The sequence below is a fragment of the Columba livia genome, chromosome 3 (assembly GCF_036013475.1).
Source record: "Columba livia isolate bColLiv1 breed racing homer chromosome 3, bColLiv1.pat.W.v2, whole genome shotgun sequence".
Classification (NCBI taxonomy): domain Eukaryota; kingdom Metazoa; phylum Chordata; class Aves; order Columbiformes; family Columbidae; genus Columba; species Columba livia.
Genome location: NC_088604.1, coordinates 109,585,833 through 109,612,846, shown reverse-complemented (window position 1 = coordinate 109,612,846; position 27,014 = coordinate 109,585,833). Strand labels below are relative to the sequence as shown.

Sequence of the window (27,014 nt, the reverse complement as noted above, 5' to 3'; positions counted from 1 at the left end):
TACCTAAGAACCTCATCTACATTTCATTTAAACACCTCCAGGGATGGTGAGCTCTGCCACTTCCTCAGGCAGCCTGTTCCAATGCCTGACAACCCTTTCCCGGAAGAAATGTTTCCTAATATCCAATATGAACCTCCCCTGGTGCAACCACAGGACATTTCCTCTTGTACTGTCTTGCTACTCGGGAGAAGAGACCAACACCCTCCATGTTACAACCTCCTTTCAGGTAGTTGCAGACAGTGATAAGGTCTCCCCTCAGCCTCCTTTTCTCCAGGCTAAACAGCCCCAGTTCCCTCAGTTGCTCCTCATAAGGCTTGTGCTCCAGATCCTTCACCAGCTTTGTTGCCCTTCTCTGAACTCTCTCCAGCACCTCAATGCCTTTCCTGTAATGAGGGACCCAAAACCAAACACAGTATTTGAGGTGTGGCCTCACCAGTGCCGAGTACAGTAGCACAATCACTTCCTTAGTCCTGCTGGCCACATTATTCCTGATACAAGCCAGGATGCTGTTGGCCTTTTTGGCCACCTGGGCATACTGCTGGCTCATATTCAGACGGCTGTCAATCAATACCCCCAGGTCCTTTTCTTCCAGGCAGCTTTCCAGCCACTCTTCCTGAGCCTGTAGCGCTGCCTGGGGATGTTGTGACCCAAGTGCAGGACCAGCACTTGGCCTTGTTTAACCTGACTCAACTGGCGCCCAGGGGTGGCTGCTGGGTAGAGGCGGCAGCTGTAGGCCCACATTCTGTGTAGCTCTGCACCCTGCAAGGGGCTGAGCGCCAGGGAAGCACCGAGGGGCCAGCAGCAGTGCTCACACAGAGCCCGTGCGGACGCTGCGGCCCGCTGTGCACGCACGGCCGCAACGGTGTGCCAAAGGCGGCCCCGGCACACCGGGCGGGGGGTGCACATAGGCGAGCAGCGACGCTGCACAAACCCCGGAGTACACTTAGAAACGAGGAAGGCACAGCTGCCCCGCCCCCGGCCGGCCTCCGTGACGTCACTACCTGTCGGGGGGTGGTTCTGCTTCCGGAAACGCCCCCTCACCTCCTTCAGGGCCAGGTTAGGGCAGCCGGTGCGTGGGGGCAGTGGCCCCGGCCATGCGGAGCCGGGCCGGACTGCGGCGGCCGCGCAGGGCCGTGCCTGGGCTGTGGCGAGACACCATGGGCCTGGGGCGCCCCTCGCGCTGCCGGGGGTAGGATGGGTTGTTCCCCCTTTCCCCGCCGCCATGTACACCTTCGTGGTGCGGGACGAGGGCAGCAGCGTGTACGCCGAGGTGAGCCGACTGCTCCTTGCCAGCGGGCAGTGGCGGCGCCTCCGGAGGGACAACCCCCGCTTCAACCTGATGCTGGGCGAGAGGAACCGGCTTCCCTTCGGCAGACTGGGTAAGGATCCCTCACGGCCGGCCCCGACACACCCCACACCCACCTGCAGTCCAGGACCCGGGCTGCGGCTGTACCCTTCCCGCCTCGGGTCCTCCTGCCGCAGGGTGGGTTTCACCCGCGGCTCGCCTCCGGACATGGGGGCCGCGGGTGGGGCGTGCCCCGGCGGAGTCCCCCGCAGTTTGGGACGGCGTGCCCCCCGGCCTCTGTCACCGGGCCTCCCGCTGGCAACTGATCGTGTGCTAGGCTCCCTGTCGCAGGGACACGGCAGCCTCCCTAACCTGCATCGCCCAGAACAAAGGGTGGGAACCGGGGTGCTCCTTGGAAGCCGCTTCCCGGCCTCCGTCAGGGCGCTCTGCAGAAAGTGACCTGGCCCGGGGACCGGTTGTTGCTTCCGGGGACTGCTGCCACCAGCCAGGGCTCGAAGAATCCTCCTCCCGAGCTCACGGAGGGTGGTTCCACCGATGGCTCCTAAAGTACGTCGTCCAGCTCGGGGGCTGCGCCGAGGCACAGCAGCGGGGGTGGGGAGGGCAGAAGGCACCCGATGACCCCCCCCTTACCTGTCGCAGACTCTCAGGATCCCAGTGCCCCCGTGTGCAGCCTCTACCTCCCAGCCTGCCTTGTCCTGCAGCATCGCATTTGGGGCTGTTTCCACTGTTGCAGGGGACTCCAGTCACCCAGCGTGGATTTGTGGGGAACACGGTGGCACCAGTGGCATCCCCTGCCTGCCACAGGGCAGGGATGTTGCAGTGCTGAGCATGCATGTTAGTTTCTGTAGTTTGGGACAGGTAGGGGGACAGGTCTAAGCCAAACACACTCAAACCCTGACACCAGAGCTAAGTCTGGTAGGGATGTACCTCTGCAGGGGTTTGATGGGGGTAACAACATTCCTAGTCCCTGCTTGGAGCAGGGTGACATTCCAGAGGCTCTGTGTATGTATGTAGGGCTAGGGCAATGCCCCACACCACCTCACAGCTTTTTTGTCTTTGCCTGATGCCCTCTGTTTCGCTGTCAACACAAAGGGCCTTGAGATCTTCCCTGTGCAGGTTTGTCTCCTGCCTGTCCCACAGCAAGCAGGGCTGTAAACACAGCCACCCCAGCCCCACCAGGTGGGAATGAGCCTAAGAGCAGGGAAGCAGAGTGCGACACGCTACCTGTGAGCAGGGAGAGCCAAGCCAGGCGCTGGCAGTGCTGCAGGGCGTGGCAGGGAGCAGAGATGTACCATCACTGCCCATGGCTGGGGACAAGCTAACAGGAGCCGCAAGGCTGGCAGGGCTCCCCATGCATGGTATCAGCTGCTGGGCTGGCTCCTGTCACCAGGCCTGTCAGCAGTGTGTTTCTCTCCTGTGATCCTGCAGGACAGAGGGGCCCTCCTGGCCTTCCTCCCTGCCCTTGGCCCTGGTTTCTTCCATCCTGGGGTGATTTTGCAGCACTGCTGCTGGATGCAGAAATGTTGAAGCAGGAGGAGCCCCTTGCTCTAGCAGCAGGATGGCTTTTGCAGCTCCTCTCTTGCAGTGGAGACCCAGCATTGCTGGATCACCACTGACTGCAAATCACCATCTCCACCACTTCCACCCTTGTCTCCATGTACGTTCGTGAGTGGAAAGTCCCCATCACATGGCAATGCCATCTGTTCACCTCCCAGCGCTGGGGTGTCTACAGCAGGCAGAGAAACACCAGGAGAGGCTTAAGCAGCAAGGATGCTTGCATACACTATAGCCAGGCACCACAAGCAGACCTGTGCTTTAATGTGGCCAGCAGGCAGGATCCGTGAGCATCGGTCTTCACTGCAGAACAAGCACAGTTCTTTGATGTGAGTGGGCCTCCACAGCACGTCCAGCCATGGTGGCTTGTGGCCATCTCTTATCATCTTGTGGCCAACCCCTACCGTTCTTGAAAAGAGCCCAGGGTGATGGAAAGGCTTTAGTGAGCTCTTCAGCATGTGTTGCCATGCAATACCCAAAAATTCAAACCTTTTCTTACAGCTGTGACATGTCTATGACCTGTGGAGAGATACCACGCTTTGGCACGCACTTCTTTAACCCATCCTTGTATATAGTAGGAGCTGGTTGCCTGAATTCAGCAGATTCAGACCAAAAATAACATGGTTATTTTGGTACATCTTCCAAAAAGCTTTCTCTTCTCTGTTACATCTTCCTAAAGCTGTCCTCCTGAGCAACTGTTGCATCACAGCTGGCTTGGTGTGGTTTTCCTAAAGGCTCTACTCAGTGGAAGTAGACATTAATTCAGGGAACTGAAGGGATTTGCATTACTCAGGGGCTAAGCTGGATCATTTAATGTGGGAGAGGGATAGAAATGGGGACTCTTTCCAGCTGCAGGAACTTCTGTTGCTCTCATCTATACTCTGATTCTTGGGGGAATCATGCCCTTAAGCAGTGAGTGTCTGCATCTTATCTAATGGAAAAGCAGTTTGTGCTAAGGGAAGGAGGAACAGGCTGCAGGGGCTTTGTGGTGCAGAAGACACTGGACTATGCTCTGCCAGCCATGGGAGGATCACCAGTTTGTTCAGTGCCTTGGCAGCTTTTTAACCCTGCAAAATGCATGGTGCAGACCTCACAACATGCCCAAGAACCTGTTCCCCTTCTTGCCTTGTGGTCCCTCCTTGCTGAGCACCAGACTCCACATTGCAGGCCACTGCTCCGTGTAGATGTTCAGGAAAGCAGCAGAGATGTGCCTCCCTGTGGATCAGATTTATTAGGTTGGTGCAAAAGTAATTGCAGTTTCAGTCCATGAATATTATAACCATGAGTCATTATAACTAGGCTCAAACACATCTTTAACAATCAAAATAGAAACCATTGCAATCAACACATTTTTGCCAATGAGAATGACCTTTTTTGGGGCGTTTGGCTTTTGGAAGTGCTTGGGAGGTTCTTCTTGATTCAGCCACTGAGCTCATCGTTGCCAGTTGTCGTATGCAATCCACTTATCATCACATGTCACAATCTGACCAAGAAATGATTCATTGCTGTTGTGCAGAATTAGAGAAGACAACACTTCAAAACAAAGACTTTTTGGATTTTCAGTCAGCTCATGAGGTGCCCACTTATTGAGCTTTTTCACCTTTCCAATTTGTGTCAAATGCCAAATGACCATAGAATGGTTGACGTTGAGATTTTCAGCAACTTCTCATGTAGCTATAAGAGGATCAGCTTTGATGGTTGCTGTCAATTGGTTGTTGTCAACTTCCAATGACTGGCTACTACACTACTCATCTTCAAGGCTCTCGTCTCCTTTGTGAAACTTCTTGAACCACCACTGCACTGTAAGTTCATTAGCAGTTCCTGGGCTAAATGCATTGTTGATGTGGCGAGTTGTCTCTGCTGCTTTACGACCTATTTTGAACCGAAATAAGAAAAGCACTTGAATTTGCTTTCTATGGAAATAAATATAAAATTAACAGCAAGTCACAGTAGCAAAAAAAAAAAAAAACATAAAGTGAGAAAAGCGAATTAAAATTGTGTATAACATATTCACATTTATTTAACAATGTATTGCAATATCAGACAGCAAATTTCAAAAATGCAAAAACTGCAATTCCTTTTGCACCAACTGAATATCCAACAACAGTGGTTTCAAAGCAGGTTTCAGCTTTCCTGTCCTTTTCCTTTCACCAGCGCCATTTCTCTGTCACTGGTGACAGGGTGGAATGACCACTGCAGGGCAGAGCCTGCCCAGAGTGGTGGGCTCTCCTTCTGTACCTCAATTCCTCCAGCAGCCAAGCAAAATCAGTAAACTGGAGACAGAAGGAAATTTGACATTTTTTCGTAATTTCTTTCAGTAAATAAGTGCCTGGCAGTGCTGGCTATACACTGAAGTGCCTGAGCTTACAGATCATTTCTGGAAGATGGTTTTCAGCTATCTTATATTTAAAGATTTGTGAGTAAAATAGTGATTCAGGTCAGGGCTTTGACTTGAGGATTGAAATAGTTGTTCACTTTCTGTGATCTTGCAGCTGCCTGGTCTTCAAGGTAATGTTTGCTCCAGGCCTTTTTTCCTAGGCAAACACCAGAGAGAATAACTAAAACTCTTGAATTCTTTTTCAGGGTCTAAATCACTCCCACAAGCTTTTTTTTTTTTAAAAAAAAAAAAGACAAGGTGAAAGTAACTGCTGTGCTTGGGGGGTCCCTCTAGTCCTAGATAATTTTAAACCAGAGCAGTTTTCCATCAGGTTTTTCCTATCAATGCTCTTGTCGGCTCTTGCTAATGGTGACACAAGTATCACCCCAGGCATCACTTGCCTCTTGCTCATCCACCATCAGCTGCACTGGTTGTTTGGGAGAGGCTGTATGATGTTGTCCAGATCTGAGTTACCCTTTGGACAACTGCTGATGTGCTGTGCCCCCCAGAGCAGTTCCAGCTGAGCACAAGTGTTCATGTAGTGTGAGAGGGTGAAGGAAGGCAGGCTGTGGTGTGAAGTCCAGTATTAGTAAGGAGATACTCGTCTATTTGGCACTCTGTTTGGTACTTGTGAGGCTACAGTTGGATACTCGGACCAGTTTGGGATTATTCTAGTACAATAAAGGCATAGACTAGACACCCTGGTGTGACTTCAGCAGGCGCCATCAGGATATTTAGGAGGACACATGATGGCAGTCAAGCACTGGGACTCGGACCTGTAGAAGCAGTAGAATCTTCATCCTTAGAGCTACTCAGACTTTGAACAAGAGGTTGGTGCAGAGAACCCGAAAGGTCCCTTCCCACCCCAACTATATAAAAGAGCTTGCAGCAGACTGCCAGAAGGAAGCAAGACTCCACATCTTTTAAAGTTTGCCAGTGTTTCATGATATGATGTCAGGCCTGACAGGGAATATTGCTGTACATGAAAAAAAAAAAAGCAACGCCCTTTCCTAAACTGTGATCATAGAATCATTTTGGTTGGGAAAGACCTCTAAAATCATTGAGTCCAACTGTTAACCCAACACTGCCAAGTCTACCACTACACCTTGTCCCTAAGAACCTCATCTACATTTCATTTAAACACCTCCAGGAATGGTGACTCCACCACTTCCCTGGTCTGCCCATTCCAATGCCTGACAACCCTTTCCCGGAAGAAATTTTTCCTAATATCCAATCTGAACCTCCCCGGGTGCAACTTGAGGTCATTTCTTCTCATCCTATCACTTCACACCTGGGAGAGGAGACCAGCACCCTTCATGCTACAACCTCCTTTCAGGTAGGTCTAGACAGCAATAAGGTCTCACCTCAGCCTCCTTTTCTCCAGGTTAAACAGCCCCCGCTCCCTCAGCCACTCTTGATAAAACTTGTGCTCCAGGCCCCTCACCAGCTTCATTACTCTTCTCTGAACTTGCTCCAGTAATCTTTGTATCATGGTGTGCTTCCCTGCATCATGCTACTGCATGTAAGAATAACTGAAATATTTGTTTTTAAAAACTGCTACCAGCAATTGGAAAACATTTCTGGGTGGCACTGCCGGTTCCTAGTATGAATTAGGAAATTATTATTTTCCTTTGGAAAATTGAAGTGTAAGATTCAAAACAGACTTGGGCAAATGCATGTTTTTTCATAACTTAAAGAAAGGAAACATGGGAGACAGCACGAGCTTAGAGCCTGTTTCTGTGATGCAAGGCAAGGAAACGGCCTGCTTTCTTTTATCAGCTACACAGGCAGATTCATTGAGAAGTTTGTTTGACCTCTTTGTTTCCCCTTTTTAGGCCATGAGCCTGGACTTGTGCAGCTGGTGAATTACTACAGGGGAGCAGACAAGCTGTGCCGCAAAGCATCTCTGGTGAAGTAAGAGATTGACTGAAGTGTCACATGGGATTGACAGAAATTTTTGTTCTAACAGTTACACAGTGTTGAACCTGTTCTGAGGGTATTTCACAGAACAGCTGCTCTGGGAGAGTCCGAGCATGTGCTGTCTTCAGACTCCTGTGCTGGTCTCTGCAGCTATCTGTGTGCACAAAGGCCTCTTTAAAACTTCAGGGGAAATGCCATTTCAACTGAATTACATCTGCTTGAATACATGGAGTGTATTGAATCAGATTAGAGCCAAACCAAATGAAAAAAATCCTGTCTTTTTCCTTGCAGACATTTAATTAAAGCCTACTCCTTTGATTCTCTGTTTCGTACTGAGATGGGACACTAGTATGCCTTTAGCTAATCAGATTTGTTGGTCAAACAAATGCTTGAAGACATCTCCAGGAAGAGCTCTGGGAGTTATTTCTGCTTGACCAGCTGTGGCAGGGTCTCCTGGAAAAAAATCGATGAGCTTTCATTGCAGATAAGCCTTGTCTCTGTGTAAATTCTGTGGCCATTAAGGGGATCTTCACGTCAGAGCTCTTGATCTCCTTTGAAGCATTTGATTCCACATTAGTGTCTCACAGAATCACAGAATGTTAGGGATTGGAAGGGACCTCAAAAGATCATCTAGTACAATCCCCGTGCCAGAGCAGGAACACCCAGATGAGGTTACACAGGAATGCATCCAGGTGGGTTTTGAATGTCTCCAGAGAAGGAGACTCCACAACCTTCCTCGGCATGTGTTCCAGTGTTCTGTCACCCTCGTTGAAAAGAAGTTTCTTCTCAAATTTAAGTGGAACCTCTTGTGTTCCAGTTTGCACCCGTTACCCCTTGTTTTACCATTGGTTGTCACCGAGAAGAGCCTGGCTCCATCCTCGTGACACTCACCCTTTTATATCTTTGTAAACACTAATAAGGTCACCCCTCAGTCTCCTCTTCTCCAAACTAGAGAGACCCAGCTCCCTCAGCCTTTCCTCATAAGGGAGATGCTCCACTCCCTTAATAATCTTCATGGCTCTGTGCTGGACTCTCTCCAGCAGTTCCCTGTCCTTCTGGAACTGAGGGGCCAAGAACTGGACACAATATTCCAGGTGTGGTCTCACCAGGGCAGAGTAGAGGGGAAGGAGAACCTCTCTGGACCTACTAACTACCCCCCTTCTAATACACCCCAGGATGCCATTGGTCGCCTTGGCCACAAGGTCACAGTGCTGGCTCCTGGTCATCCTGCTGTCCACCAGTTTTCCCAGGTCCCTTTCCCCTACACTGCTCTCTAATAGGTCATTCCCCAGCTTATGCTGGAAACTGGGGTTATTCCTGCCCAGATATAAGACTCTACATTTACTCTTGTTATATTTTATTAAATTTTTCCCTGCCCAACTCTCCAGTCTGTCCAGGTCTTGCTGGATGGTAGCACAGCCTTCTGATGTGTCAGCCAGTCCTCGCAGTTTGGTGTCATCAGCAAACTTGCTGATAGAACACTCTATACCCTCATCTAAGTCATTTAAGAATATATTGAATAATACTGGCCCCAGTACTGACCCCTGAGGCACTCCACTAGATACACGCCTCCAACTAGACACTGCCCAATTGACCACGACTCTCTGGCTTCTTCCTTCAGCCAGTTCACAGTTCACCTCACTACCCGATCAGCCAGGCCACACTTCCTCAGTTTAGCTGTGAGGATGCTGTGGGAGACAGTGTCAAATGCTTTACCTCAGTCAGGGTAGACCACATCCACCAATCTGCCATCATCTCTTCACTTGGTTATGTCCTCATAAAAGGCTATGAAGTTGGTCAAGCATGACTTCCCCTTGGTGAAGCCATGTTGACTGCCCCTAATGACCCTCTTATCCTTGATATGTCTTGAGTTGGCACCAAGGATAAGTTGTTCCATCACCTTCCCAGGGATGGAGGGAAGGCTGACCGGTCTATAGTTACCCTGGTCCTCCTTCTTGCCCTTTTTGAAGACTGGAGTAACATTTGCTTTCCTCCAGTCCTCAGGCACCTCTCCCGTTTCCCAAGACTTGGCAAAGATGATGGAGAGTGGTCTAGCAGTGACTTCAGCCAGCTCCCTCAGCACCCATGGATTTATGGATGTCCAGATTGCTTAATTGCTCCCTAACCCAGTCCTCATCAACCAAGGCAGACTCCTCCATTGTCCTGACTTCCTCTGGGGCCTCAGGGGTACAGGGCTCCTCAGGACAGCCCCCGGCAGTATAGACAGAGACAAAGAAGGCATTCAGTAACTCTGCCTTCTCTGTATCTTCTGTCACCAGGGCACCCACCTCATTCATCAGTGGGCGTACATTGCTTCTAGTGTTAGTTTTATCTGCCATGTGTTTGAAAAAGCTCTTTCTGTTGTCCTGGGCCCTTCTAGCCAGGTTTAATTCTAAGGAGGCCTTAGCTTTCCTAGTTGCCTCCCTACATCCTCTGACAACAGCCTTATATTCTTCCCAAGTGGCCAGCCCTTCTTTCCACAATCTGTAAACTTTCCTCTTCCACTTGAGCTTACCCAGCAGTTCCCTGTTTAATCATGCAGGTCTCCTGGTTCCCTTCCTTGACTTGAGCTTGGAAGAAGCAGTCCCTGAATGCTAACCAACTATCTTGGACCTCTTCACCTTCAAGTACCCTTGCCCATGGGATTTCCCCTAGCAATTGCTTGAAAAGGCCAAAGTTGGCCCTACTGAAGTCCAGGGTTGTGATTCTGCTAAGTATTCTGTTCCTGCCACATGAGATCCTGAACTCCACCATCTCAAGGTGGTTGTAGCCAAGGCAGCCCTCAACCTTTACCACTTCAACCAGACCCTCCTTGTTAGTGAGGATGAGATCCAGCAGTGCTCCCCTCCTAGTTGGCTCATCCACCATTTTCATCAGGAAGTTATCATCAAGACACTGAAGGAACCTCCTAGACTGGCTGGCTGGCTGAGTAGTCCTTCCAACAAGCATCAGGGAAGTTAAAATCCCCCACAACAAGCAGGGCCTGTGACTGCGAGGCTGCTCTCAGCTGCCTGTAGAAGGCCTCATCAACTTCCTCACCCTGATCTGGTGGCCTGTAATAGACACCCACAACAGTATTACCCCTGCCAGCGTGCCCCTTAATTCTCACCCACAGACTCTCAACTCACTCCTCATCTGCTCCTGGACAGTACTCAATACATTGTAGTTGCTCTCTCATGTAAAGAGCAACTCCACCACCTTGCCTTGCTGCCCTGTCTTTGCTGAAAAGGACATAGCCATCCATGACCACATTCCAGTCGTGTGAGCTGTCCCACCATGTCTCTGTAATTGTAATCCCCTGCCCGAACACAGGTTTCTAATTCCTCCTGCTTATTCCCCCTGCTGCATGCATTGGTGTACAGGCATTTCAGGGAGTGAGCTGAGCACACTGATTTCACCCTAGGGGGATGGGAGGCCTCCCGGTCTTCATCAATTCTACAGTGCTGCCTCACTGGTGCAAGCCCAGCTACCGCCCCTCTTGTACTGATGCAGTCCTCCAGAGTCTGTGTGCTCTTCTGGGGTCTTGCATTCCCCTGCAAAGAATCTGGTCCCAGGTGTTTTCTTTACAGTGGTGATGTTGTTTGTCAGGAACTAGCAGAGTATTTTTTAAAAAGGCACTCATGGCACTCCCCAGCTTTTTTCTCTGTGGCTCATGGTCTAGAGGCAGTGCTGAAAGTGCTTGCACACCTGTTTTTCTCTGCTGAAGCTTAGCTGACCTTTCTAACTGTAGGGTCAACCATACTTTGAGCTGCTTATGAACACAAGGGACTGCAAATTACCTTCCTCAAGGCTCCCAGGGTGTCACTGACTGACTGACATTTCAACAGAGAGACACAAATGCACAGAGAAAGTCAGCAATTCATGAGCTCTGCTCTTGGCCTTACATGAATGAGCATTCAAGACAGGCAGGCAGCAACCTTGACTCTGAAAAACAGGCCTGGGCTCTGCTAACAGGAGATCACTGGCATCAGTAGATATCACTGGTAGACGAGATGCTCTGTCATGGAAACTTCTCTACTCTTTATTTCATGATACCCATAGTATCCACAAAATATTTAACAAAAGCCTGCCGGTCTGGTTCAAAGAGCAGTGTTTGGCTGCAGGTTGGGCTTGCTGTGATATCTTTAGGAAAACCCTGATTTCAAGGGCCTACGGAAAATATAATAATTTAGCACAGACTATTTGCAAGTTGGTATTCTTCACCAAGCAAAAGAGCCCAGTTATTGATGATATTTACTTTATTAAATTATGTCCATGCAGGTGGGGACACACTCAAGATTAACAGCCTATCTCTCTTTTACCCAGGCTAATCAAGACAAGCCCTGAACTATCAGAGTCCTGCACGTGGTTCCCCGAGTCATATGTGATTTACCCAACAAACTTGAAGACCCCCGTGGCTCCGGCACAGAATGGAATTTGCCATCTCATAAACAACACAAGGACAGATGAGCGGGAAGTCTTCTTGGCAGCTTACAACAGGCGTCGGGAAGGCAAAGAAGGCAATGTGTGGATCGCCAAGTCCTCAGCTGGTGCCAAAGGTTCATTCTCCAGCAAAATGAGCCACCTTCTCATTATTCCTTACTCTTGATTGCTAGAGTCCTGGGGTTTAGCTGAGGCCAGCTTATATATAGTGTATCTATGAGGGGCTTCACCTACCAACATCATTCCAGTCAAGCCAGCACAGGGCTCTCCTTTGTCTGCTTGGTGGCATGAGGCTTCTAACAAGCACTGTAACATGCACATGTTACCTAGAACATGGTTGGCTGTGAAATGACTCCTACTTTCCTACTTATGCTCTTCAAAATAATGGGAAAGTTTGTTGCAGGGAGAAGGCAGCAGGGAGCAGCAGGCGAGGGGAATGTGGAGAGCCGGAGATAACAGGGAGCAGAACAGGATATGGGGAGGAGGACAGCAGCAAGGGCTAGGAGCCCAGCTCTCCATGGTGCAGTTAAGCTTGCTTTCACCTGGGCAGAAATATCGCTGTTTATCTTTGAACCAAACCCAGGTGCCTGCCAGGTGCCTGCCTAACTATGGTCGCGCTGAGAGACTGGCTGAGCAGCCTTGAGCTCAGTGCATCAAAATTACACCCAAGCCTCAGGGCGAGATACCAGAGCAAAGAACAGCAATGCAGTGTCTGTATGTCCCTTTCATTTGAATAAGGCAATAGATACCTAAGTGATAATATGTCCTTCCTTGTTCCAGGGTCATTGCATTGCTCACTCTACGTAAATAATGAGCTATTAGATGAGGTAGCTGGACACAGCTATAGATGTAATGCTTTGGTGCAAAAGTAATTGTGGTTTTTGCATTGTTGAAATTTGCCATTTGATATTGCAATACATTCTTAAATAAATGTGGAAATGTTATACATCATTTTAATTTGCTTTTCTCACTTTATGTTTTTTTGATACTGACTTGTTACTTGATGTTCATTTTATATTTAGACTATGCAGTGTTAGACAAAAAGCAAATTCAAGTGATTTTCTTATTCAAGTTCAAAATGTAAAAAGTAAAGTAAAAAAGTAAAGTACAAAAAAAGTAAAGCAGCAGAGACAACTCACAACATCAACACCACCTTTGGCAAAGTTTCACAAAGAAAATGAGAGCCTTGAAGATGAAGAGCATAGAAGCCAGCCATTGGAAGTTGAAAACAACCAATTGACAGCAACCATCAAAGCTGATCCTCTTACAATTACATTAGAAGTTGCCGAAAACCTCAACATTAACCATTCTACAGTCATTTGGCATTTGACGTAAATTGGAAAGGTGAAGAAGCTCAATAAGTAGGCGCCTCATGACTGAAAATCCAAAAAATTGTTTTGAAGTGTTATCTTCTCTTATTCTATGCAACAGCAATGAACCATTTCTCAATCAGATTGTGACGTGTGATGATAAGTGGATCGTACATGACAACCGGCAATGATGAGCTCAGTTGCTGGATCAAGAAGAACCTCTCAAACACTTCCAAAGCCAAATTTGCCCATAAAAAAGGTCATGATAACTGTCTGGTGCTCTGCTGCTGGTCTGATCCACTACAGCTTTCTGAATCCTGGCAAAGCCATTACACCTGAGAAGCATGCTCAGCAAATCAGTGAGAAGCACCAAAACCTGCAAAGCCTGCAGCCGGCATTGGTCAACAGAAAGGGCCTGATTTTTCTCCACAAGGCCTGACAACTCATCCGCAATTTTTGTCTGACCTCTTGCCAACTGACTACCCCTTCTTCATGCATCTCAACAACTTTTTGCATGGAAAATGTTTCCACAACTATCAGGATGTGGAAAATGCTTTCCAAGAGTTTGTGGAATCCCAAAGCAGATTTTGATGCTATAGGAATAAACAAACTTATTTCTCATTGGCAAAAATGTGTTGATTATAATGGTTCTTATTTTGATTGATAAAGATATTTTTGAGCCTAGTTATAATGTTTTAAAATTCATGGCCTGAAACTGCAATTACTTTTGCACCAACATAATATTTCCTGTCTTTCAGTTATGACAGTATCATGGGCACATTATCAGAAATTGCTTTATGAAATCTTGCCTTGCCATGTGTGCAAACCCCAAGCTGCAGAGCCCAGCTTGGGGAAGGTCCTGATCTTTTCAAAGAGAACAAGGCCGCATGTATTACTCATATTTGCAGAGTCACTTTTGATGCAGTCTTACAAAAATCAGCAGGGAATGTGAAAGCCAGAGGTGGTTGCAGGCAGGCTGCATAATAAAACTGGCTTCCTTCACTGCTCAGCTCTCTTGGCTGTGTTAGCAAGAAGCATCAGATCATTACACTTAATTTTCATCAGGGAGGAAGGGGAGATGAGTGCTTTTTTATGCCAGTGAGGGAATGTGTTTCTGTGTAGTATAACTGTCTGGCAAAGAATCAATCTGGGCAATTGAAAGGGCATTACTGTGTTTTGCTGCAGAATGGGAAGGTTTAAACTCTCCACATACTTTATTCAATTGTGATGCCATCTTTTCTGCATTAGAGCGCACTAACCTTTCATGTTCATCAGTGTGCTGCAGAACTCAAGCTAAGAATTAAAGTGGAAAGCAGAGCCTCATGTTAATCTTCTAGAGGGAAGTTATAATGTCTGGGGATTACTTCTGATGAAGAAGCAAGCTTGTCAACATTAATTGCTGAGGCAGATCCAGCTGAGGCACAGCCCCTGACTTGGGATAGGTCTACTGGAGGCTTGTGTGTCCATCAGTAAAAGGAAGAGCAAAGCTTTAGGATGTCCTGACTTAAAAGTTGAGAGGTTGCTCAACTGTGGCTAGGGGTTTTGATGTTTTCTTTGAGATAAGGTACAGCTGCCCCACATAAACTGCTTTGCTACCTCCCCAGGTTGCTGACTAGGTGCACAGTTCAGCTAACCTTCCCCTTGATTCACCATCTGTCCAGTGCAGAATGAATGCCTGCTGATCTTCCCACTGCAGGGGCTTTACTGGCTTACAGAGATATTGTTTCTCTTCTCCTCCCAGTGCACAGCCCTTTGATTGTTCTAATGCAAGTTTCTGCCTGGCTCTGCTCTGATCAGAGGACTAAAAATCTTGTCCCCTGCATAAAACATGGGTGAGGAAGATACTTCTGATGAAAGTATTTCCTTTCAGTGGAGGACGCTAGAAAGGATAGGGGGCCAGTGGTCCTGGGAAGCTGTGCCTCACAGGTGTGCAAAGCATGGAGCATTGAAAAAAGTACCTGCAGGGCTGTGCCAACAGCAACCTTCAGAAGTCACAGCCAGGACTGTTTTCCATGGGATGACTCTATCAAACCCTGCATGTGCTCCAAACATGTGTTCTTCCCCTGCTGCCCCCTTGTTTCTTTCCACTTGGTGTTTCCTCAAAAAAAGTTAGTACAAAATTAAGACTGAGTCATCAGCTTTTGTACAAAAAGGTAACTAAATGCCTGAAGACTGAACATAGTGCCAGAGAAGTGTCAGATAATTTTACCTGAGCTGGTTTATCCCTCATGTGGCACTGTGCCACCCCTTAATCAAATCCCAGAAGGATAGTTTCTCTTTTCATTGCTCTGCAACAGTGGTTTCATATCTGGACTCTTGGAATAAATGAACAGTGACAGCTTCAGCCAAAATGTGGCAGTATTTAAAAGGCACAGCTATCTTCTTTAATGAAGAGCTTCCACAGCAGGGGAAAACACAGACCACATGGATTAATGTTTTAAAACAGTTCTTTTCCTAATTCAGCAATTATTTTAACAGTAACTTAAAGGAGCTCACTAAGCAGGGCAACACTGCACAAGTGTGCATGTGTGAATGCCTTTGGCAACCAGAGGAGCTAGGCAAGGGGAGAAAGTCTGAGTCTAGGATAAAAAAAAAAACAAAATCCTCTCTCCCCAAATAAAAAGCTTTTAAAATAAGAAAAATCTCAGGTACCTTTGGTTCCCGTTTGCCATGGCTCCAGTTACTGGGGAGCCAGAGGCCCCATGGTGCGATAACAAGGAGAACCCTCCGCAGATTCACCACCTGACCCTGAGCAAACATGACACCACTTGGGCATGTCACCTGGCTTTTTGGGCGAGTGAGCTATGGTCTACTTGGGCCCTGAAAGAACTCCAACAAAGGTAGGAGGATCCTCTGCCTAACTTGTCTTCATCTTTCTGTGCCAGGGGAAGGGATCTTGATTTCTTCAGAGGCTGCAGAGCTTCTGGACTTCATCGATGAGCAGGGGCAAGTGCATGTGATTCAGAAATACCTGGAGAAGCCTCTGCTTTTAGAGCCAGGGCATCGCAAGTTTGACATCAGGTAACCTTTTCTGCTTCTGTAGTACTATCGGTTTTCATTTTTGTGCTGTTTCTTTTTAAGCCACTGAGACTAGAGTTTGTTTTCTTGCCTCTCAGGAGCTGGGTTCTCGTGGATCATCAATATAATATCTACCTCTACAGAGAGGGTGTCCTGCGGACCTCTTCCGAACCGTATAACAGTGCTAATTTCCAGGACAAAACCTGCCACTTGACCAATCACTGCATTCAGAAGGAATATTCCAAAAACTACGGGCGTTATGAGGAAGGGAATGAAATGTTCTTTGAGGAGTTCAACCAGTATCTGATGGATGCTCTGAACACAACGCTTGAGAACAGCATCTTACTGCAAATCAAACACATAATAAGGTAGCCACTGCCTAATGTGTAGGGAAATTTAACCCTTCAGTTACAGGGAATGTTTATGGACACATCTCGGAAAGCAGGCAGACCAACAAGGGAAGGGTATCAGTTGCATGGATCAGGGGTTACAACTCAGAGATAAATTTAAGATAAAGCCATAAACACTCCAATGTCATTGCTCTCTGAAAATGGACCCTAGTGTATGCTGTTCTTTCAAGGGTCAATGTGTCTGCATTTTGCCTGCTGTGGCTGGAGAAGGGTGGAGTGAGATCACTCAGTAAGGAAACGTCAAAAGACAGGGCTGGGGGAGGTTGAGGTTAAAAAAAGATATAAAGTGTAAGAGGGGAAGTGAAACAGGACTCAGCTCTGTGGGATCTCACTGCCTCCCCCACCATCAGCAAGCAGCAGCACATGTCATTGGTGTAGGTTGTCTTACTCAGAACACAAAGTGCCTGGTGAGAGATCTCAGAGATCACAGGGCTGCAGAGAATCCAGGTCTTGACAAAGTGATCCTTTATGGTGGAATTCACTTTGCAAGTACCTTGTTGTTGTTACACCAAAAAGACATGACACGATCTTTGATGGCCTCAAAGGCAGATGAGCTCTCAATGGCCATTCCTTGGGGACCTGCTGCAGCCCTTTGTGGCTCTGTCATCTGCTTCAGGCTCTAATCGCACATCATGTTTTTCGACTTGCCTAATCCAGTAGGGGGGGTGGATGCTGCTCTCCAGCTCTTTGGGAGTTAACTCAGGGGTGTCCCCACGTGTATTTTGATGGCTGCACAATCTCATTTGCAGGGATTTGGTTACCATGATGTGTATTGGATATGGCTTTTAATTTGTGGCAGTCCCAGGGCAACAGGAGACCCCTCCACTTAACTGCACTATGCACATGCCTTCAGAAGCTGCAGTACAACAGATATGTCCACAGTGCAATAAATATATGCACAGGGCTTTTAATCTTGGGTTTCTGGGTTTTTTGCCGTTCACAGAAGCTGCCTTATGTGTATAGAGCCTGCAATCAGCACAAAGCATCTTCACTACCAGAGCTTCCAGCTCTTTGGCTTTGACTTCATGGTGGATGAGGAGCTGAAGGTCTGGCTGATAGAAGTAAATGGGGCCCCAGCCTGTGCCCAGTGAGTAACCAGTTTTTGTCATACCCTTACGATCACAGAATCACAGAATGTTAGGGATTGGAAGGAACCTCAAAAGATCATCTAGTACAATCCCCGTGCCAGAGCAGGAACACCCAGATGAGGTTACACAGGAATGCATCCAGGTGGGTTTTGAATGTCTCCAGAGAAGGAGACTCCACAACCTTCCTCGGCATGTGTTCCAGTGTCCTGTCACCCTCATTGAGAAGAAGTTTCTTCTCAAATTTAAGTGGAACCTCTTGTGTTCCAGTTTGAACCCATCACCCCTTGTTTTACCATTGGTTGTCACTGAGAAGAGCCTGGCTCCATCCTCGTGACACTCACCCTTTATATATTTGTAAACACTAATAAGGTCACCCCTCAGTCTCCTCCAAACTAAAGAGTCCCAGCTCCCTCAGCCTTCCCTGATAAGAGAGATGCTCCACTCCCTTAATAATCTTCGTGGCTCTGCGCTGGACTCTCTCCAGCAGTTGCCTGTCCTTCTGGAACTGAGGGGCCCAGAACTGGACACAATATTCCAGGTGTGGTCTCACCAGGGCAGAGTAGACGGGAAGGAGAACCTCTCTGGACCTACTAACCACCCTTCTTCTAATACACCCCAGGATGCCATTGGCCTTCTTGGCCACAAGGTCACAGTGCTGGTTCCTGGTCATCCTGCTGTCCACCAGGTTTCCCAGGTCCCTTTCCCCTACACTGCTCTCTAACAGGTTGTTCCCTAACTTATACTAGAAACTGGGATTGTTCTTGCCCAGATGCAAGACTCTACACTTGCCCTTGTTATATTTCATTAATTTTTTCCCCTCCCAGATCTCCAGCCTCTCCAGGTCTCGCTGGATGACAGCACAGCCTTCTGGTGTATAAGCCACTCCTCCCAGCTTGGTGTCATCAGCAAACTTGCTGATAGTACACTCTGTTCCCTCCGCCAAGTCATTGATGAATATACTGAATAGTACCAGTCGCAGTACTCACCCTTGAGGCACTCCACTAGATACAGGCCTCCAACTAGACTCTGCCCCATTGACCACGACTCTCTGGCTTCTTTCCTTCAGCCAGTTCACGGTTCACCTCACTGCCCGATCATCCAGACCATACTTCCTCAGTTTAGCAGCGAGGATGCTGTGGGAGACTGTGTCAATGGCTTTACTGAAATCAAGATAGACCACTGTCCTGGTTTTGTTAAAAACAAGACCAGTTCTCTTTTAGTGGTTTTTCTTTCAGCTAAATTCTTATAGGTGGCTGTACTTTTCTGAGTTTTAGCCTGCATATTTTTCCTAGGATGCTGTACTCGGTGCTGATAAGAGACCAATGGAATGCTGAAGAATCTCATGTTTAGATTTATTACTTTGGTAGCTAAGAAAGACTGATAAGTTTTCCCATGTTCCGTTGTGAGAGGGGCATGTTCGAAGAGGGGTGGATGGAAAAGGTGACTAGAACTGACCAACGGAAGTATTCCATCCCATAATCGTCATACCCCCTATATAAGAGGGTGATCACGAGGGTCACGCTCTCTTCGACCATGGCCAGCATCTAGAGAGGCCCCTGTCTGTCTCTCTGTGATCTACAGGCCTCAGGCCCTGGATACTGCAACCAGGTTCTGGTTTGCTGTGAAGTCTAGCCCATAACTTCCAGGGGCCTGAGCTGCACCTGCTGGAGCCGCTAGCTCTGCACACCCGGCTCCTGCTGCTGGAGTGATGCCAACTCCACATCAAGAATTTGAGATTGGTCTTGTATATTTTGTATATCTATTCTCTATTTATTAGTAGCATTAGTAAAACCCTTTAAAAGTCTCCAACTTGAAGTGTAAGTCTCTCTTCCTTTTCCCTGTTCTTTCTTACCATCTTTCCGATCTAAAGGAAAGGGGTGGCGAGAGATAAAGGGGATAACAGAGAGCGTCTGCCACAATCTATTGACGTCTTGCCTTAAACTGTAACAACCACATCCACTGCTTTACCATCATCTATCCACCTGGTTATGTCCTCATAAAAGGCTATGAGGTTGGTCAAGCATGACTTCCCCTTGGTGAAGCCATGTTGACTGCCCCTAATCACCCTCTTATCCTTGATATGTCTTGAGTTGGCACCAAGGATAAGTTGTTCCATCACCTTCCCAGGGATGGAGGGAAGGCTGACCGGTCTATAGTTACCCTGGTCCTCCTTCTTGCCCTTTTTGAAGACTGGAGTGACATTTGCTTTCCTCCAGTCCTCAGGCACCTCTCCCGTTTCCCAAGACTTGGCAAAGATGATGGAGAGTGGTCTAGCAGTGACTTCAGCCAGCTCCCTCAGCACCCATGGATTTATGGATGTCCAGATTGCTTAATTGCTCCCTAACCCAGTCCTCATCAACCAAGGCAGACTCCTCCATTGTCCTGACTTCCTCTGGGGCCTCAGGGGTACAGGGCTCCTCAGGACAGCCCCCGGCAGTATAGACAGAGACAAAGAAGGCATTAAGTAACTCTGCCTTCTCTGTATCTTCTGTCACCAGGGCACCCACCTCATTCATCAGTGGGCGTACATTGCTTCTAGTGTTAGTTTTATCTGCCATGTGTTTGAAAAAGCTCTTTCTGTTGTCCTGGGCCCTTCTAGCCAGGTTTAATTCTAAGGAGGCCTTAGCTTTCCTAGTTGCCTCCCTACATCCTCTGACAACAGCCTTATATTCTTCCCAAGTGGCCAGCCCTTCTTTCCACAATCTGTAAACTTTCCTCTTCCACTTGAGCTTACCCAGCAGTTCCCTGTTTAATCATGCAGGTCTCCTGGTTCCCTTCCTTGACTTGAGCTTGGAAGAAGCAGTCCCTGAATGCTAACCAACTATCTTGGACCTCTTCACCTTCAAGTACCCTTGCCCATGGGATTTCCCCTAGCAATTGCTTGAAAAGGCCAAAGTTGGCCCTACTGAAGTCCAGGGTTGTGATTCTGCTAAGTATTCTGTTCCTGCCACATGAGATCCTGAACTCCACCATCTCAAGGTGGTTGTAGCCAAGGCAGCCCTCAACCTTTACCACTTCAACCAGACCCTCCTTGTTAGTGAGGATGAGATCCAGCAGTGCTCCCCTCCTAGTTGGCTCATCCACCATTTTCATCAGGAAGTTATCATCAAGACACTGAAGGAACCTCCTAGACTGGCTGGCTGGCTGAGTAGTCCTTCCAACAAGCATCAGGGAAGTTAAAATCCCCCACAACAAGCAGGGCCTGTGACTGCGAGGCTGCTCTCAGCTGCCTGTAGAAGGCCTCATCAACTTCCTCACCCTGATCTGGTGGCCTGTAATAGACACCCACAACAGTATTACCCCTGCCAGCGTGCCCCTTAATTCTCACCCACAGACTCTCAACTCACTCCTCATCTGCTCCTGGACAGTACTCAATACATTGTAGTTACTCTCTCATGTAAAGAGCAACTCCACCACCTTGCCTTGCTGCCCTGTCTTTGCTGAAAAGGACATAGCCATCCATGACCACATTCCAGTCGTGTGAGCTGTCCCACCATGTCTCTGTAATTGTAATCCCCTGCCCGAACACAGGTTTCTAATTCCTCCTGCTTATTCCCCCTGCTGCATGCATTGGTGTACAGGCATTTCAGGGAGTGAGCTGAGCACACTGATTTCACCCTAGGGGGATGGGAGGCCTCCCGGTCTTCATCAATTCTACAGTGCTGCCTCACTGGTGCAAGCCCAGCTACAACCCCATCCCCTTTTGAATCTAGTTTGAAACCCTTTAGATGAGTCCTGCTAATTCCTGTTCCATCATCCTTTTGCCCAGGAAGCCACCATTCACTTGCCTCTCCCACGTGGCTGTGTCCCAGCTCCAAGTGAAAAAGGTAGAAGAAAGTGAATAGCAGGGGAGTTGGCTAGCCCGTACCTGACACTGCTCTAAATGCCAGTGGATTTAAGTTCATTGCTCCTGTCCCCATGTTTGGTATATCCCGGTTTCTTTCCCATGTGAGATAGGGTACTAACCTCAGTTTTTGGACAAATGGGTTTGAACATAACTTGGATCATTTTTATTGACATTATTGAGTTGAAGTTATGTTGCAGAATTAAGGCTTTGGGGGTCAGGTGGTTTCTTAATCTCTCTTATGGAGCCACTTGTGGCTGGTTTTTAACTGAACACATGATAAATGAGTAGTGTCATGGACAGCAGCTGGAAGTCAGTGACTGATTTTGCAGGCAGCAGGACCTCAGATAACACTGTGGGTGCTGAAGATGCTGGATCAAAGCCCCCACCAACCCCAGGGAGGCTGGTACAAACAAACAGCCGTGGCCGTGAACATCTCTGCATAGGCATAGTGGGAGGTGCTGTATTATGTGATTGAGACAACTGCAGGAGACTATAAATCTTTGCTAAATGGGAATCTGTATTATATACAAGCCCAGCAAAACAGAACAGGCTGTATATCACTACATTAGAATTAGATTAGATTGGATGTTGATTAAATTAAATTAAATTAGGTCATCACTCACAGTTGACAAAAAAAAAAAAACAAAAAGGTCAAACCTACCAGACAGCCTGTTCAGCAGCCTTTTCAGGGCTTTGGGAACTTTCTGTGTCCAGGATGGCCTGTTCACTACATGCAACATGCTGTGATACTGCTTTGCATGTCCTTGTGTTGCCATATGGTTAGAATTTAACTGTTGCTGGATGGATTTGGGTTGCAGCAATGCCCTGTTTGCTTTGTGCTCTGTGGGCACTTGGAAGCCATCAAAAGCAGCTGAGGTAGATTTTGGTTATTTGTGGCTTCTCCTCCTCAGGGTTATTCTAATTTATAGCATCCATACCACACAGTTCTCATTTTAGAGACAAAAATTGGCTGCTGAAAGCAGTAACATTCCCAGGAGCTGAAAAAGCACCTGACTTGTCATGTAGACCCAACTACAAAAGGTGAAAGACAATCCTAGTATGGACTATGTTGATACTACAAATATCCCAGCTGCCAGCATGATCAGGGAGGTGACAGGTGTATTTCCTTCAGCAGAAAGTGAAGCTATTGTTAACTCATTTCTCAAACACCTTGTCTCTCTTCTCCCTAATCCTGCTTTATTTGAGTGTGCCATGGAGAAACACATACCCCACTTCTGGAGAGTCCTGTGAAGTATCTGTGCCTGGTCACAAGATCATGTGCACAGCTGCACCTCAGCGCAGCATTTCATCAAATTGTGAACACATCAGAGCAGTCCCTCTGAGGCATGTCCCCATGCGAAGAGGGTTCGGTGCGATAATCACAACTCCCTGAGTTGGAAGGCCGGTACAGGGGGTGCTCAACTGTTGTCTGCCCCCGTGCGTCTTGCCATGACTCAGTTCTGGGGCCTGAGAGTGTGGAGACTTTCCTCAGGAACCTGTTCTGACAGTAAACTTAGATAATGGGTTTTGTGGTCCTGTCCTGCGGAGAGCAATATTGGGAATGGGAGTACCATTTAAAAAGAAGATGGTTGCTGGGGTAGGTGGAGAGGAGATGGAAGAGAAGCCACCTTCCTCCTGTTTGCCACTCTGGAGCTACCTGTAATGGGAGCAGGATCTTGTAGATCCTTCTGGGAAAATGCATGTCTATGTAAAAATCGGTTGGGGGCCAGCTGGTTTGTCCTGCCTGGGCATCTGATTCTCTCTCTCTCTTCTCTTAGGAAGCTGTATGCAGAGCTCTGCCAAGGAATTGTGGATGTAGCCATCTCTAGCGTTTTCCCCCTCAATGACACTGGGCAAAAGACAAACCAGCCATCATCGATCTTCATCAAGCTGTGATGACAACAAGAATGCCTCTGCTGTGCACAGGGAGAGATTGCATCCCTAGGGTCAGCACAGTTCAGTGGCTTCTCTCAGTACCATGCCAAAAAGTGGGACAGGCATCTTATTTCCTGGAAAATCATGGGGAAAAATCAACAAAACAGGTATCCACACAGAGCTGCAATGATCCAGAGCTGCTCAGACAACTCTGCCTGCATTCACTAAAATTCACTTCAGAAACAGCTCGTGTGACTTTGGTATCTGAAACAAATCTCTCTGGGAGAACAACAAAATAACCCTAGAATGAAGCCCCAACAGGAATACTATAATACTGTATTAGCTCCTCCTTTTCTATAGAGATAACATTGGGCTTTTTAAGGAAATGGAGCAAAAAGTACAATGATCTTCTGGGGCATCATGACTGGGAAGTTCTCCTCCTGCTGTGTTTCTTCTTTCCTCACCTACTCCATCATTAGTGCCTTAGCTCAGCTCCTAATAGGTGACTGCTTTCCTTTGTTCTTGCTTTGTTACATATAATAGAAAGGAGCAAGCTCTCTTGCATCGCAGGATGCCTGAAACCAGGAACACTGAGAATCCAGTTTCCTTAGGTCATTTTCCAAGTTGGTTGGCTGAACACCCAGACAGTGGCTGGCAAAAGGGTGCTGAACTGCAGGTGATTAATTAATTCAAACAAGGAAGACAATTCTGTTTATATATAGCTATCCCTTTTCCTAATGAGATTTGGGTCAGTGTCCATCCCAGTCTGATGCAGTTGGTTTCTGTTTAAAGGAGATAGAGACACCCCCTTGGGGCTCACTGTCAGGCTACAGGATTTCTAGCATCACTTCTGTGCTGTGTTTCAAATAGCAGAACTTTACTCCTCAGTTTCTTCTGAGACACTGCAGCAAATTTACGCTCTTCTCTCAGCTTTTACCTTCATGCATTTGAGGCTTGAACCTGAAACCTTTCAACCCAAATTTTTATCCCATTTGATCCAGCCAATATTATCCTCCTCATTTGACAAACACTGAAATTTTCTGCCCTGAACACAGTCCACAGCTCGGTCCCAGCTGGCAGGGAGGTGGGTGAGGTTTTGGAAACCAGGTGTGCCACACAGCTGGGAAGGTAGGTGTTTTTTGAGGGAGGGGAGGTTAAATTCTTTGAGGTCCCTGAATTTCAGAGCTAACATCTACTCTGAGTATAACCTAAATCCCTGGCATATCGCCCAGCCTGTGAAGTGTATCTGCATTTTCAGTATGAGCCCAGAAAATCCCTCCTAAGCTAGAGCTCTTTGGAGGGCACAGTGGCACTTGTAACAGCAGTGAGTTTTGGGCGGGTGGGGTCAGCCCTGCTGCCTCTGGCAGGGAGATATGTTTGTCACCTAAATAAACTGGTTCTTGTTCCCAAAACAAGCAAACAAGAAGAGATTGTGGAGGTTACAAGCTTCTGGCTGCCTGTGTGTAATGGAAAGTGAATCAAGCAGTGGGATTTCTGCATCCCTTAGAAGATCCTAGCGCTTTGGTGTATTCATCTCTGCTTGTGATGGAGATTTCAAAGGCCTTCATGCCAGCAGATAATCCTGACACCTTTCTGTAGGCGGGACTGAAGTGCCCAGGCATCCTTGGAGTGATTAATTTTGATTGTGCAGTCATGGGATGAACATTCATTGTTACATGCTGTGAATCCACAAGTGGCACCATTTCACAGTGGGCCACTAAAATCCAGGAGTGATCCAAGTGCTTAGCAAAACCGCATGGGAGGATTGCAGAGAGGGCACATCCCAAAGAACCACACAAGCACCTCTGAAGTTTTCAATGCCCTAAAAGGCAGCATGAATCTGTCTGCGGGGGATGTGGTGGGTGCAGGGTGCACTGACACATGCTGAGAAATGACAGGGAGCAGTGAGAAATGACAGGAGCTGTGAGAAAACAGGACTCTGGCTTTGTTCCATTGTGCTGCAAGTGCTGGCAGGTGGCTTCACTTCCAGTGAGACTGTGAATACCAGGTCTGGTCTTGGGATCTGGGCCTTGTGGGTGTTCAGAAGACAGACCATGAATGCGTCAGTTTGTGAGATGGGAAACACTGGGCGATAAGCTGGAAGACAGGTGTGGAGGAAGGACTGTTTGGGTATTTTAACCTTAAGATAGCACACAGGTATCAAAATTTAACTGCAGGCCAGGTAAAGCATAATGGTAACACACCAAGGCAAAACGTACTTTGTAATGGTTGTTACTCAACTTGCACCACGTCTCCTTTGGCATTTTCACATGTTAGGTCATGTCAGCTTATTTTTACACCTTTTTGCCCGGCAGAGGGAAGATCTAATAGCAACTGCCCTGAGGTGACAGAGGAGACATTGGGCTCTCACAAGCTCTAGGGCAGATGAGAACAGAGCGCAAAGTGAAAAGAGAAAATTTTCCCAATCATAATGAAATGAGAAGTTCTCATGTTCTGGAGTGCCAGACCCATCCTTCTTTTCCCCTCAAAAGGGAAATTAAACTGAATCACCCCCTTACTGCACAGTAATGTGAGATTCCTGCTGATGTAGTGGGATAAGGGCAAGAAAGCTGTCTGGATGCAGGCAAAAGCAGTGGGCCCAATTGGAGGACCTGGTACCACTGGAAGGAGCAGTGACTCGGGAACCTCTGCCTGACTCCGAGGCCTTTTCATCCCCTTTTGCCACTATGCAATCTGGGGTGAAAAATCAGCAGCTGGCCGTTTTTGCTGCTCAGCTGAAAGTGGGGCTTCAACTTGATGGCAGACCCATGACCATAGACAATGCAGTTATTCATACCCTGCCTTTTCAGCTGGGCTTAGGGGAGATAGTGATTCAAGGATGTTTTAATCATTGGTTTGTTTGCTGAATTATTCAGAAATAAGCAATGTCCTCTGGAGGAAAACAGCAGGTATCGTGTGTATTTAGCATGTGCTCTCAAAGTGCTTTCCAAGGTAAAGCACAGGAGGTAGATGGTGAAGGACAGACAGCACAGTGCCTAAGGTCTTGCTCAAAATATTAGCTATGAGGTGGAGATGAGGATGTGTGTATGCCTGAGGCCTAAGCATTGCAGCTGTGAGTGTACCTTGCAAGTGATGCTCACAAGGTCTTATGAGACTTTTTTTTAGGAATACACAACAATAAATGTTTTCTAGCTTACTTCAGCTAAAAGGACAATAGAAAAGGTCTTACTCTCTTTCCTGAGCTTTCACGAAGGATGGTGCTGCGTTTCCACCTAGCATATTGCAGAATGTCTCTACTCTTAGTTGTATCCCTTCATGTCCGCCATGAAAAATTTCAGGCCCAGGTGCTCTGGCTGCATTTTCCAGCAGGGTGTGGTCCCACTGGGCTGTAGGTTTCAGGTGATTCCCATGTGGCTTGTCATATACCAGGTTAGTCGTGATTATCGTGCAACAGCTGTTGTGCTCCTGCCAAAATCCAGTGGCTGGCCACAGCCCACAGAAAATGCTGGAGAAGTCTAAGAAAGGGTCAAAAACTGCTTCATGCAGGTGGCCTGGCTTCTCAGCCCTGCTGTGACCAGCACCCTTCAGGACTGCTTGCATGTCACTGCTCCCAGGATTTCTTGTTCTCCACAAGCAGCTCTCCCCCGAGAAGAGCAACAGTGTGCCATACATAGGTTCATAATCATGTCTCGGAGTCCATTATGGCAGCCCTCAGAAAACCTTGGTGTTGAGACGACAGCGGTTATGTATGGTGCTGCCAAGCTGGGAGCCTGACAGGCTCTGTATCATGTCCCCAACTCTGGATTGTGTCCCCAGCTGCCTTCATGTCAGCATGTACTTGCGGGCCATCAGGTGCCTGAGCTAGTGGATCTCTGGTGACCCTATCCACATCTCTCCTAAACCACCATTAAAACATGCAAACCCCA

General features: G+C 47.7%; 1 protein-coding gene across 1 annotated transcript; it reads left to right on the top strand.

The window, feature by feature from the left end:
• Positions 1-1,012: 1,012 nt before the first annotated feature.
• Positions 1,013-27,014, top strand: TTL (tubulin tyrosine ligase). Its single transcript, XM_065059031.1, has 7 exons — positions 1,013-1,379; positions 7,073-7,151; positions 11,463-11,695; positions 15,775-15,910; positions 16,006-16,275; positions 17,261-17,404; positions 23,031-27,014. The coding sequence occupies exons 1-7, from the start codon at positions 1,223-1,225 to the stop codon at positions 23,146-23,148; spliced, it is 1,137 nt and encodes a 378-aa protein (XP_064915103.1). The 5' UTR covers positions 1,013-1,222; the 3' UTR covers positions 23,149-27,014.